A 14,807-nucleotide genomic window follows, 5' to 3' on the forward strand; every position below is an offset into this window, starting at 1 on the left:
ATATTTGATTCAAAACAAAAATGTTGTTTTTTTTACAGATTTAATGATAACGCACACATTTCCATGTCTTGTTAGCAAGAATGATAACAGGCCCCGTGTATTAGTCGAGCTTTCAAATGGAGATTGAGAAACTTGGTTTAACACTTCTTGGGTGGTACCATTCTCACCCGACGAATCCTGCGATGCCAAGTCTCCGAGATTGCGACAATCAACTTGAATATCAAATAAAGTTGCGTGGACCATCTGAAATATTGTACATTCCTTGCATTGGTGTTATTTGTTGTATGTATATTCTTAAATTCCTTAGAAAATCAAATTAAATTGCTAAAAAATTGTTTAAAAATTTTTACGTTATATTTTTTTCAGCACCATATAATCCAGAGAGTCCAGTGTTGGAGTCATCGCTGACATTTTTCTGGGTAATGCCGCCTCCAGAACAGAGGCCTACTGAGTATCCGCGACCTTTATTATTACAATACAATATGCTTCACGACAGTCATTTGTCAACTCATGCCATGGAACAAATTAAAAAGAGCATAAAGTATTATTCGACATTTTCGGACGACGCTTCTGTTAATTTCAAAGAAAATTTTAAACCAGACATATCATATTTAGATAAATTGAAATGCACACTGACAACAAAATTCCCAAGAGAACAGAGTGATGGTTTGTTATGGCATTTCATACGCGATGAACTAGGGTGTTCGTCGGAGAATGACGACAAAATGGATCTGGATGCATTATTAGCAGTCCCCAACCTATCCCCGTGTCAAAACCGAGTCAGACTACATCTGTACCTAACTTCCCGTCGGTTAGTACATTGCAGCAAATGGTCAGTCGCCCAGCAGGTGTTCCGCCGATAAATGTGTCATCTGGTATTGGCTCGTGTTCGCCACATAAGTTTGAAACTCCCCCTTTAAATATACCGGTACTATCATCCTCAAAATCATCGTCGAAATCAGCAACACCGACCCTACCGTCATCATATCCGGGATTAGATATGTTGACTAGTATGGCTTTGACTAGGACCTGCTAACATGTCTCTCCGTTAGGTCCTACCGGATTGGAAAGTTTAGCCGCAGCTAACAGCATGCTTACTGGTTTGTCACCAAGCATGACGCCTAGTTTGGCGGCGTTTGTCAGGCAGCAAACTGCCTGACCCGCCATCTTATGCAGCGTCTTTACAGAATTTAACAAACAGTATTGGCAGTTTTGATAAAACCTCAAACAGTACTGCTACCAGTACCACTTCTGCAACTCCTATTCCTGCAAGCATAGCTTCTAATCTTATGATGAGTTCTGCTGACATAGCGAACGCTCTATTCTCCGCAAGTAAATATTCCAGTGCAGGTATTTTCCACCCTATGTCCCAAAAAGTCTACCTTAGCCGCCAATAATATGTTTTGTCGCCGTCGTTGATGAAAATGCAAGAGTCATTATTAAAGCCGTTGTCAAGCAGTAGTCCAATATCTTCGAAAGCTGGATTGGATCAGAACATGATGATGAAGTCTCCGCATGATTTATTGAAATCACCGCATGATTTGATTAAAAATAGTAAAGATTACTTACCGCCAGATTTTGGGAGTGTGGGCAAAGGAAAGCCTGAAAAACATGAGCATACAGATATGCCGAAACACACAGAAACTAGTTCTTCCAAAGTAGACACTTCTAAATCTGATATTGGCGAAATGAAAGCAACAGATTTTAGTCTACCGCCAAGAGTTGGAGGAGAATCATTTTGAATCAAATGCTCGAGTTGACTAAAAAGCAACATTGTGATTACATGTCGGAGTATGAACAGGCAATGAAACTCACAAAGACTGATGATTTAGTGAGCTCAGTACCGCCGTCTAGCCACTCATATTTGGGTACTTCAAGTATTGTGGACACAATAGCACAAGTTTCAATGGGTAACTTCTCTAAACACGAAGACACATCTGACTATGAAAAAGGACAAGATTATAGTACGAATAAATTAGCCGGTAATGATAATGAGAACTAATTGTAAGATAATAAATTAAAAGGAATATATAGAATATTCCAGACAAGGAATTCTCCATGTAATTTAAATCGTTCAGTCTTGAACCTTCAATCGAATAACTTATATTTCTTACTTACTTAAATATATGATAGATGATAATTTACAACTTAGTAGTAATACAAATCTCAATTATGCCTGAAAATGCCAAGTTTGGATTTTGACTGATTTTCGAATAGATGTAATGTAGGTATCTACTTTAGTTTTACATAGTTCATGTGGATTGGTGGCAATGGTATTTAATTTTTCAGTGGGATATCATGTATTATGGTTTGAGTACTAATTATGAGCTACATTATTCCGGCATATTAGAAATTGTTACTAATATGTACTTATAATCTATATTCAAATAGTAATTATGCGTAACTAAATGTATTTCTCAAATTATTAAACAGTAGATAGGTACATGTAATGCAACTTCGTATTGTCCTGGGACCTAACAAACATTTGCGCATCACACAAATATGAATGGTATCGCGGGAATGGAACCTGCAATCCTTGCTGTCGAATGTGATTGTTTACTTTTTGTGCAAACACGACTGATGTCCTTTTATAATGCATTATCAATGTAATGACAGTATTCCTGTGTGTAAATTATTTATTTATCATTATTAAATTAGGATTGTATACTTAGTATTGTTTTCTTATTATTTTAAATGAGTTACCTTATCATGGGAATTATGGAGTTATTTCAACTTATCATTATTCGCCTGGGAAGTACCTAGTAGTAGCTGATAGTGTGAAATGCATCATTATTGATATATTATTTCGTAGAAAAGCGAAAGTTATCAAACATGGGGTTATATTATTTACCAGTACCTAATCTATACGGGCAAAGCTATATAGGTACCATTGCAATGTCTATTTATGTCGCAAAGCAGCAGTGTATAGTCGCTATTGTGTTCCGGTTTGAAGAACATTATAGCCAGTGTAACTACTGGACATAATAAGACTTAACATCTTATGTCTCAAGATGACGAGCGCAATGGAATACCAAACAATACTTTGTAAATTAAGATCTTGGATGGGGTGTATCTGCGTTTTGTTTATGGGCGGTCGTATCGATTACCATTAGGCGAACGTCAAGCTGGTCCCGCAATTCAAAGTAATCAAAATCTATATATTTGCATATTAAATTGTGCTGCCAGTGGCGTAGTTGTGTTATGGCACGATTGCAGTTCTGAGGTCGCGGATTCGATCGCCGGGTTGGGTAAAGTGATATATTGTTTTAAACTCAGTATCGGCTCGGATTCTGGAATCGGTGCCCGACATGGCGATAGGTTCGCCCCTTGACATATCATGGGATGGAATATACTCATCAGAAAGTGGGTGCACCAGTTGCGCCTCTGTCTACCCAACATCTCTTAAAAGGATTTTATCAAAACTCGTAAATAGACTGATAGGTATATACAGGACCAGCACTGACGAAGGGTGACATTTTCCGAATGGGAATCCGACCAACATATAGGTACTACTAATAAGCATAAATGCGATCTACAATTCGTTCCAATAAAAATTATATTTTACATAAGTTACGAAAGGGAAGCCGGCAAGAATCGGTTTATATGGAACTTTTGCCACTGATTCCCATTGACCAGTATATGACATAGATGCGTGCAAAGCTGATAAATGGCCTATAATTATAATTTTGTTATACATTCAGCTATGGAATTAAATTTTACAACAAATGAACGTTTATTAGTAGGTATTTATTTACATGAAAAACATAACTAAAAATCAAGGATGTGATTGTGCTAGATAATGAAAAGAATACTCAAATCGCAGTTTTGTTTAGAGTGATCGGCGATTGATAAACAATTTAATCAACACGATATGATAATGACCGTCGATTGATATTAGGATTACGCTTTGAGCAGCCACTTTGTGAACACTAGCCTATTAACTCCGTCACTGCTTCGGCGATAACACTTCTGTATATCTGTTATTGTTTGTTAATTTTTGGCGCAAGGATATATTTAATATGTGCTAAGTTTGTGGCTAATTTATATTATGTTTCTACATTAAAGGTATGTATTAGTGATTTTTTGTAACTTATTTAATTACAAACATTATAACATATTTTATTACAAAAGGGTTTTGTATCGTATTTGCGTCTATATGTAGCGCCTGTTTCACGATGCCTCTTGAGGTATACTGAAATGGGTACCCGTCGATATTGTTTGCTTTAATAGGCAACGCATAGTGAAAACTTTGTACTTTAACGTTTTCAAAAGCATGAATAATTAAAAAAAAATATTAGAATAATGTGAAAAAGGTGTACAGTGTGATAAATATGGAGTATACAATATTCTTGTTCCAGTTATAAGATAAGGCACAATGGCCGCCACTACACCAGGTTTTAAGAAGTTAGCAGACGATTCTGAGGATTCAGATACAGAATACACCCCGCTGTATGATGACGGTGATGAAATAGAGTAAGTGGTTTTGTCTTTTACAAATCCTGAACAGCTACACAATCCCTACTGGTTACCAAAAATCCTAGATGGTTTGATTTTAACAAAGGTGACAATGTTGCTGGGCGCAGGATTAGTGCAACTTTGTTCTTAAAGTTCTAGATTCCGCTTTCGTGTGTGAGTTGCACCATCGATTTGGAAACTTTAAGTTTAACCAGTACATACCTGAGGCTATGAAATGTGTACTGATTAGAGATGAAGCAGATATCCGGTAATTATCTGGTATCCGGCCTATCCGGCGGCCTACACACTATACGGCATATTCTAGCGGATATCTAGGGTACCCGGCCGACCGAATATTAAACTATTTATCTTTAGGTAATGTTTTTTTTTATTTAGTTATTAATAAGTATAATGCGTCACAAGTCGTCTTCGAGTAGCAATCATTCTTGTCACTTTAGCCTGGACTTTGAGCGACTACCTTATAGCTCTTTGAAACGTATGTATAAAACATCTAGCAGAATCCTACTTAGCCAAACGAACACTCTTCACCACGTTAGCACCACTATCATGAATGAGTAAGTGTATGTTAAGTGCTTAGATATGCCGAATATCCGGCAATACGGCTTTAAGGTTGGCCGGATATCCGATATCCGGCTAAACTGCTACCGTTGCATCTTTAATACTGATACAAAAGAGAGCTCATTCATTCAGTTGTATAAAAGGTACGTATATTCATATGTACCTGTTTAATTTTTATACAACTGAATGACAAGGACAGCAGCGACCGCTCTAAATAACAACCCCATTTAGGTTTTTTAAATTACAAAGTGGTACGTGGCATCTTTTTTATAAATGTAGCCGCTGTTACTAGCAAAGTGTAATGTTTGTAGTTCAAAACATTTTTTATTTATATCTAGACGGACGTACCTACCTACATAAGTTTTTGCACCATTGTATTAGGCACAGGACATGATTAATTGAAGAATGTAAAAGATTTTGAACTGTACTGATTTATATTAGTAATAATTGGCTATTGCAGTGCTACAACGCGATCTCTTTGGTTTTATCAGTAATTTTACATAACAGTTTCTATACACGAAAACTTCCCTTAACTTAAGCCGCGCTTTCACTGTGGAAGTGCTTGCTTGCAGCTATCATGTCACACTTGCATGTCCATATAATACTACCTTCATTAGAATTACAGCTTGCATGCATGTTTACATTTCTACTATTCTAGTTGCATACCAGTCCAAGCGTGCATACAGGCTACTTATGGAATGGAAATGCGGCCTCATCTGTACAATTTTATGTTAATATCTTAGATGTGTTTAAGAGCATATGTCTGTGAGCAATGGCGTATATGACTGAAATAGGTACCTTTATCTTACTTACCGGTTTACTTTTGAATAATTAATAAATAAAAAAACATGCATACATAGGCACGCCTTTATTATTAAAGATAATGCAGGTAGCCATTTCCCTCTGTACGCATCACAATGTCTGATCAAATATTGATAAAATTTAATCAATAGGAATACCTATGTTTAATTTCCTGTATCATTGTTTTGTAAAATGTGAAGGTTAAATTAGAATATCTATGTATAGTACATACTTGCATACCATTTTAGATTGGAAAGTCGTCGTGACGTCATTGGTATTGCAACAGTTTGCAAATATGTGGTTGACTCAGTGTGGGTGTCATTAGTAGATAACGGTCACTTTTAGATAGCGGTATTGTTTAATTAATTTAATCCAAAACCCTTGTAGATAATAAAGTATAAATACTAATATTCCGATGGACTCTTGAACCTATAGAATATTAAAAATCAAGCTCTAAAAGTAAAGGCAATGAAGAACCATGAAGAACACATGATACGGCCATTTTGTTAACTTATTTTTAAACTTATAATCAAGTACCTATCCCAAAACTAAAAAATAACGAACATCAAATCTCTGGAAATTGAACCTGGAATCTTCTGGGTTTCCAATATTTATATTTCTACTAGACTAGACTTAGTCACTTATAGATTTTTATTTGTAATTATTTTTATTATTTATTTGTAGTCAAAGAACTGCACAAGAAACAAAAGGATGGAATCTATTTCGAGAGATTCCGGTGAAAAAGGAGAGTGGATCTATGGCCACAAAAAATTGGATAGAAACAAGCGTAAAAATCTTAAAAGTGCTTGCCTACATATTGGTTTTTTGTGCAGTACTGGGTTCCGCAGTCATAGCTAAAGGAACTCTTCTATTTATTACGTCACAACTGAAGAAAGACAGACAAATTACTCACTGCAATAGACGACTTGGTAAGTTATAATAAGTATTTACAGCTAAATAGTTAGGACCTGTTGCATACAATTGTACCGGATCAGTATTAGCTGCCAACGTAGTTTATCGAATTGCTGTTTTTTCAGTTAGGTAGAACTCGACAATATTGGTCCAACCTTTTAAACAATATATGTTTGCATTTTTATTTAAAGTGTTTGTTAGATGGATTCTATGATGGAACGTATAACATATATTTACCTCACGGTAATAATTTCCTCTTTTGTGGACTTCAGCTTTAGACCAACAGTTCATAACGGTACACAGTTTAGAAGAAAGAATAACATGGCTATGGGCAGCACTTATTGTATTCGGTGTGCCGGAGTTAGGGGTGTTTTTGAGATCCGTCAGGATATGCTTCTTCAAAACTGCCAAGAAACCAACCAAAACACAGTTTATTATTGTAAGTATTGTGAACGTATACTACTCTAAACACGAGGGACTCGGTACTTTATTGCTGCTCTATTTTGATTTAAGTTTCAGCATTTTTAGTAACAATCAGTCAAGATATAGCCTTTTTCTCACTCTGCTTAAAAACCATTAAGTCATAATAGACTTTTGATAAAATCTGCAATTTACTCTAATGTTTATCATTGACAATATTATTCCAGGCTTTCATAACAGAGACACTACAAGCAATAGGAATAGCAGCACTTGTATTAATAATTCTACCAGAATTAGACGCTGTGAAAGGAGCCATGTTGATGAACGCCATGTGCGCTATCCCTGCATTGCTAAACATTTTCACGAGAGACCGAATGGATTCTAAGTTTTCTATAAAATTGATATTGGATGTATTGGCGATATCGGCACAAGCCACGGCGTTTGTTGTTTGGCCTCTTATGGAAAGAACGCCAGTTCTATGGACCATACCAGTTGCATGTGTGTTAGTGTCTCTAGGCTTCTGGGAGAATTTTGTTGACACCTACAATAAAAGTTATGGTGAGATCATTTGTATCAAGTAGTAATAATTTTGATATTGATGAATAAACCATAATGTAGAGTCTGTTTTTAAACCAAATTTTGGGCTTAGAGATGATTTAAGAATATGTCATTAGATGTGGCGATATATATATTTTGGAACAAATTTTACTTCTTGATCTAGTTTTATAATTGGCGTTTTGGTTTCGTTTTAGTTTTTACGGTGCTGCAGGAACTACGCGACAACCTCAAGAGGACTCGGTACTACACTCAGCGGGTGCTATCTGTTTGGAAGATTATAGTGTTTATGGCATGCATTTTAATATCGCTGCATATGCAAAATGACAATCCGTTTACCTTTTTCACTCACGCCAGCAAAGCCTTTGGAGAGAGACAGTATGTCGTTAACGAGGTAAGTACGTTTTCTTCTTATCGTAATTCTTTTGATAATAGTGACATCTATTCACTAGATGGTTACCTACTCACCATATTTGTGTCAATTATGTCTAGACGCCGAAGTATGTTTTTAAATATTAATTGGTTTAAATAACACATCTGTATTTTTCGGAACGGCGAAATCTGTGAGCCTTGGATAATCACTTCATAATGAAATACAAGATAGCTTATCTGATAGCATTCCAGTGCAAAATAGCAGAAAGAGACAGCTGGTAAAACAATGTCATTAGCATATACTGATAGGACTTACAATTATCTTCTTCCACAGGTTCTAATAGTAGTCCGAGATGACGAAACCATAGGCTATGACGTCACCGGAGGTATATTCGAATTGGACGCGATATGGACCTCAGCATTGTGGGTCGCATTAATTCAAGTGGGAGCAGCCTACTTCTGTTTCGGAAGTGCCAAGTTTGCTTGCAAAATTCTTATACAAAATTTTAGTTTCACTTTAGCATTGACTCTCGTCGGGCCCGTGGCAATCAACCTCCTTATTGCTTTCTGCGGAATGAGAAATGCAGACCCTTGCGCTTTCCATAAAACTATACCTGACAATTTGTTTTACGAGATACCACCTGGTAAGCACTATTAGCTATAGCATATAATCTGTGAACCTTAATGATTTTGAATAGGTTTTTAAGGCTTGTTTTATAAGTTATTAGACCTCCTTGGCTAAAGCATTGCACGCTAACAATCGTAAAATTTAAACTATCCTTGCATACATTAAATAGCATACAAAAACGTGGCGCGGACTTTATAGGTATCATATTGGATTGAAGACAGGAAAACAATTTTAATACTCAGTTGTCCATCAAGCCTTTTAATATACAGTGTGTTCCGATTTTACAACGGTAGCGAGGTATATTTTTAGGTTTACTTAGTTATTGCGTAAATTTTGTTAAAATCGGAAATTGTCTCATAATCCATACTATGATAATGTTATCATAGTGGGTGCTGGAAAGTACTGACATAGATTTTTACAATTCATTTAAATATTGTAAAATTGTTTGATAATGGTTATATGCTGATAAAAAAGTTATTAATATTTTAAATCCTTATAAGATTTACTAAACTATTTGTTATTATTTTATCAGAATATTATCCGATAATTATTTTGATTTATTGATTCAATTACAATCTTGCTTATAAGGGGTTAGAGATTTTTATTTGAAGTTTAATCTTCATTAGTTAATTTTTGACTGTCATAGTATTAGAGACAAACAATTAATAAATTTATATACATACAATGAAATCGTAAATTCTCCGTATTTATTCATTAAATCTTTATTGAAAAATAAATGAAGGAGACGCAAAGTATAAGACGTCATAATTAATTAAAGTTAAGACCGGATGAGACATACTAAAGAATTTGTTTTATCAGAATTTAAAGATAAATTATTTTGATTTATTGATAGCATTGTAATTTCTGCGAACTCTGCCTGAAATAAACACTGATGTCACATTATTGTTATATGCTTCATAACAAAGTACTTAATATTTATTTTTGGGCTCTTCTAGGATTGTATGTAAATACATACTAATTTTATGAATTATATAAGAAATAAATTTTTTATCCGAATATGGTATGTTCACGAATAATAACAAAAAAACCTTCAAATTAAACAGCTTTTTTAAATTCTATTTATGACGATTCGACAAAAAAATTTACTTATACGCATATTTCCAGTGTACTTCTTGCGGGAGTACGTGGGCCACGAGATGGCGTGGGTGTGGTTACTGTGGCTCATATCTCAAGCGTGGATCGTGTTTCACACGTGGCAGCCGCGATGCGAGCGCCTCTCCGCCACTGACAAACTGTTTGCCAAACCGTGGTACATCGGGCCGCTAATCGACCAATCGTTGCTGTTAAACAGGACTAAGGATTTGGATAATGATTGCCAGGTTGAGGTGAGTTTTGAGGTTTATAAAAACTGAATGTCGAGACGAATAAGCCGCTCGCCTGATGGTAAGCGACACGTCTACCCATAAACAATAGCAATACCCTATTTTGCATCACATTGCACTGCGTTCGTCACCGTGAGGCGATACATCACACAATACCCATTAATTACACTATGGTGGCGTGGCATTATCTACAATATGGTGCGAAGTTAGAAAGCTTTAATGTTGTTCTCGCAAGTAAATATAACGCATTGAGTTATAGAAAAAGGGATCGGCAAGTCAGTGATAAAACTCACTTAACTTTATCCAGATGATCAAAACTAATCAATTATCTCTTCCTAAAGCTATTCTATAAATCTTTCATGACCAAATTTTTAATACTACATAATACCTAATATGGATAATAGCAGTAAAATATCCACTGCTATGGACTGTTTCCGTGAATGAATCCAGAAAATTGGATCAAAATGTTATAATTATTCTCTTTTAGGATTTGAAGGGTCTTGGCGACGATTCGTCGGTTGGAAGCGATCTTGCCATCGTAAAGATATCAAACCATCCGATTCGATAACCAGGTAATTACTCATTTCAAACTTAATAACATTATTTGTCTCACGACTTAAATACCGCAAGTATATTGAAATAAGCAAAATTAAATAAAAATTACAAACTTATTTAAAAAAATCATAATAGAAAATTTTGATGAATGATCATTTCATTTTCAAATAGATTATTTATTTATAATTATTAATTTTATTATATTCAGAAAAAATGATGTTACTTTTCACTGTTTATATTTTACGAATTGCAGAATACAAGTGTGTGCGACAATGTGGCACGAGACCAATGAGGAGATGATCGAGTTCTTGAAGTCTATCTTCCGCCTCGACGAGGACCAGAGCGCGCGCCGCGTCGCAGAAGTACCTCGGCATCGTCGACCCCGACTACTACGAACTCGAGTGTAAGCGACACACAACCCTCACGCCTCTCATGCACTCCTTAGTCCTCACCAAGCTTGCGCCAGCATGTCGCGAGGCTTTGGGTTCAGTTCTCAAATTGGGCAATCTGAATCTTAGATACTCAAGTTGCTCGAGATTAGAATTTGTGAGGCCATAAACTTGCACCCTATTGTATCACAAAAAAAAGTTTGGGTGCATTAGTTACGTCACTGTCGTTATCGTTTGCATTTGTAATTCGGAAATCTGATAAAATGTTTATAAAGGATTACTTACATTCATAAAATATCAAGTATTTTTTAGCCTCAATTTTTTTTTTCTTTTCTTAGCTCTACATCGTAAAATATAAATTTAATGATGTGCGCCTGATAATCGAGATGGGCATAGCGATAGTAACTACATATAAATTATTATCGTCTGATTAATTGTGTACAATGCACACTGATTAAAATCAATTTCAATTGATTGTGCACTTTTCTACATTATTGCTGCTCAGTAAGCCACCTTGAAGTTAGTCATGACATCCACCTCCCGTATCAGTTGATATCAGCTAGCCCCGAGAAATATGTAATATATCAATGTCCCCCGCAGAATTCCCCGTTATCCATGCCCAATACTTAAACCATCTGGCTATCGAACTTCGGAAAACATTCGCCACTTGTCCGATTCGTCACAAAATATAATGACATAGCGACTGCTTCGGAATACATAGATAGCCTTAGTCATACCATGTTTATATTCGACAGTCTATTGCTGGGTCATTTTAAAGTAACCATGCAAATTGATATTAACTTAAAAAAAAACAAATATTCAACTTAAAATTTACTAATATTATGATTTTGTATCTCTGACTGTTTGTATATTGAGACACAAATTATTATCATAAATTCAATGTGAAAGATGTACCTTATTGCTAAAAATTCACTTTTCTTATTGTAGTAATTTATAAAAATTACAGTGGCCCCTTTAAAACTTTTTTAATTATATTTCGGGTAACTTGCTGAACATATAAATACTGATTTAAAATGTTTTTACTTCAGGTCATATTTTCATGGATGACGCTTTTGAAATATCCGATCACAGTGCCGAAGACTCGCAGGTGAATCGCTTCGTGAAGTGCCTAGTGGATGCGGTGGACGAAGCGGCTTCCGAAGTGCATCTAACTAACGTGAGGTTAAGGCCCCCCAAGAAATACCCCACCCCGTACGGCGGAAAACTAATTTGGACCATGCCAGGGAAAAATAAGTTGATTTGTCATTTAAAAGATAAATCCAAGATTCGGCACAGAAAGAGATGGTCGCAGGTAAATATTTAATTATGATTTTGATAAATATTCAATTACAATTGATTAGATATAATTCTTGTTGCATCTTGAGGGGTGAGGTTTTAGCTCTTCAGAAACCATAACACGTGATATTCTTTGATACAAACAAAATTACGCGGTCCATAAAACGTCATATGCTCGGCTGTTAGTTTAAGTCACCTGAGGACATAATGAGCTCATAAAAAATGGTAACCATATAAGTTTATTTAATCACTCAATAATTTACAAAAGCTAACATTATTATTTTGTAGTTAATATTATTGATTGAATAATATTGTTATTAAAGGTTATGTACATGTACTATTTCCTGGGGCATCGCTTGATGGATCTGCCAATATCCGTGGATCGTAAGGAAGTGATTGCCGAGAACACGTACCTATTAGCTTTGGATGGAGACATCGACTTCAAGCCGAGCGCTGTCACGTTGCTGGTCGATCTTATGAAGAAGGATAAGAACTTGGGCGCCGCTTGCGGTCGCATTCATCCTGTCGGCTCTGGTAAATAACTTTTCTCTGCCTGCCATAATCCCCGTTCAGTATGAGATTGATGCAACACATTTTTTTATTAACAAATAAATAAGAAAACTTAAAACCTCTTTATACTTCCATACTGTTAATTAATGTATTTGTCATTCTTTATTTATTACAAAAAAAAAATAACCACTTAATTTCGTTTTCGTATCGCAGGTTTCATGGCTTGGTACCAGAAGTTCGAATATGCTATTGGTCATTGGCTGCAAAAGGCGACTGAACACATGATCGGCTGCGTACTCTGTAGTCCGGGATGCTTCTCCCTCTTCAGGGGAAAGGCGCTCATGGACGATAACGTCATGAAGAAATATACACTCACTTCCAATGAGGCTCGACATTACGTGCAATACGATCAAGGTAATTATTTTTTTGTACTAGCTTATGCTCACAACTCAATCCTCGTGAGTGTTTCGTCAGAAAGCGAACCCGACGAAAACAAACAGTAAGAAATTTTAGACTAACGATTTTAACAAATGATCTGACTCATATGTCAATGTGACTCCAGACCCATAAATTATGTTGGATTCTGGAATGATGGCAATAATTATGGAACGATATAGACTTTCGTGTCGTGATTCTGAAGTCATATTATACTGTCGTGTTAAGCGAAAAGCGGTATGTCAGGGGAACCTTATTTTGAGGTAATCGAAGTTTTGTAAATATATATAGTTTTGTATGTAAAACTGAGGTAGAGAAACTCTTTTAAGGTTTTATTAACAAGTTCCAAACAAGATACCGTTATTTAGGTAAGTTCATTGGATGGGTATTTCTTTAAGCTATCTGACGACATAAAAATCAATATTTAGTTTTTTTTTTAAATATCGCTTTTGAGCTTAGCGGCAGTATCGGGGTGGACAGTGACACATGTGTCGTGTGTGCGCAGGCGAGGACCGCTGGCTGTGCACGCTGCTGCTGCAGCGCGGGTACCGCGTGGAGTACTCGGCGGCGTCGGACGCCTACACGCACTGCCCCGAGCGGTTCGACGAGTTCTTCAACCAGCGCCGCCGCTGGGTGCCCTCCACCATGGCCAACATATTCGATCTGCTCGCGGACTCCAAACGCACCGTGCAAGTCAACGACAACATTTCCACATTGTATATCGTCTATCAGGTCAGTCATATATACTGGATAATCTGAATCATATTTGGTTTAAATGTTTAAAAAAAGGTAATATTAAGGCGTCGACATTGATCTGAATCATCGCTTTGTTTCCATTCATATGAATATTATACTTAATCGAATACCGTAAACGCACTCAAACGTTCGATCTTCCTAGGTTAATTCCATAGTTTTAGCTGTCGGTTTTAACTTGCTTATAAATAACGAATAACTGTAGTCACTAAATGATGGATTTCCTCTATCCTAGAAACAGACTGGCTAAGTATATATACCACCTCAGTTTGAAACTAATGTCTATATATTTTTTTAATTTAATTTGAAAAAAGGCTTATTGCCTAATATATCAAATAATATACAATATCAAACTTAACGACTATTGCCAATAACACGCCTCCATGTTTGAATATAAACAGAATGTGCACAAAAATTATTACTTGATGGTTATGTGGCATTCTAATTAGTTATTACGCATTTAGTGTTTAATTTCTCAGTGACGTAGTTTGTAATTAAAATTCTCGATAATTTTATTTGATTATATAAAAAATACTTTTGGGTGAGAGTATATTCCATCACAGCAGTTTTAAATGGATTTCGTTATTTACAGTGCATGCTTATGATGGGTACGATTTTGGGTCCGGGAACAATCTTCCTGATGATGATTGGCGCAATAAACGCTATAACAGGCATGAGCAATATGCACGCACTTCTCTTTAACCTGGTGCCCGTGCTTACGTTTTTGGTTGTCTGTATGACATGCAAGTCCGAGACTCAGGTAACTAAATTATTTTTGTCGATTGTTGGTAGATTGATGTAAAA

At 35.9% G+C, this 14,807-nt stretch overlaps 1 protein-coding gene and 1 pseudogene across 1 annotated transcript; both read left to right on the forward strand.

Annotated features, from left to right (window-relative positions):
• The first annotated feature begins 117 nt into the window (after positions 1-117).
• Positions 118-984, forward strand: LOC119192836 (MPN domain-containing protein CG4751-like). Its single transcript, XM_037446596.1, has 2 exons — positions 118-282; positions 367-984. The coding sequence occupies exons 1-2, from the start codon at positions 183-185 to the stop codon at positions 861-863; spliced, it is 597 nt and encodes a 198-aa protein (XP_037302493.1). The 5' UTR covers positions 118-182; the 3' UTR covers positions 864-984.
• Positions 985-3,884: 2,900 nt separating this feature from the next.
• LOC119192837 lies at positions 3,885-14,787 on the forward strand (annotated as a pseudogene).
• The last annotated feature ends 20 nt before the right edge of the window (positions 14,788-14,807 follow it).

The sequence above is a fragment of the Manduca sexta genome, unplaced genomic scaffold, assembly GCF_014839805.1.
Source record: "Manduca sexta isolate Smith_Timp_Sample1 unplaced genomic scaffold, JHU_Msex_v1.0 HiC_scaffold_3250, whole genome shotgun sequence".
Taxonomy (NCBI): Eukaryota; Metazoa; Arthropoda; class Insecta; order Lepidoptera; family Sphingidae; genus Manduca; species Manduca sexta.

Coding starts and splice junctions, on each gene's coding strand:
- LOC119192836 (XM_037446596.1), top strand. CDS start 183: ATGCCAAGTCTCCGAGATTGCGACAATCAACTTGAATATCAAATAAAG. Junction 283..366: donor TTGCATTGGTGTTATTTGTT/GTATGTATATTC, acceptor TATTTTTTTCAG/CACCATATAATCCAGAGAGT.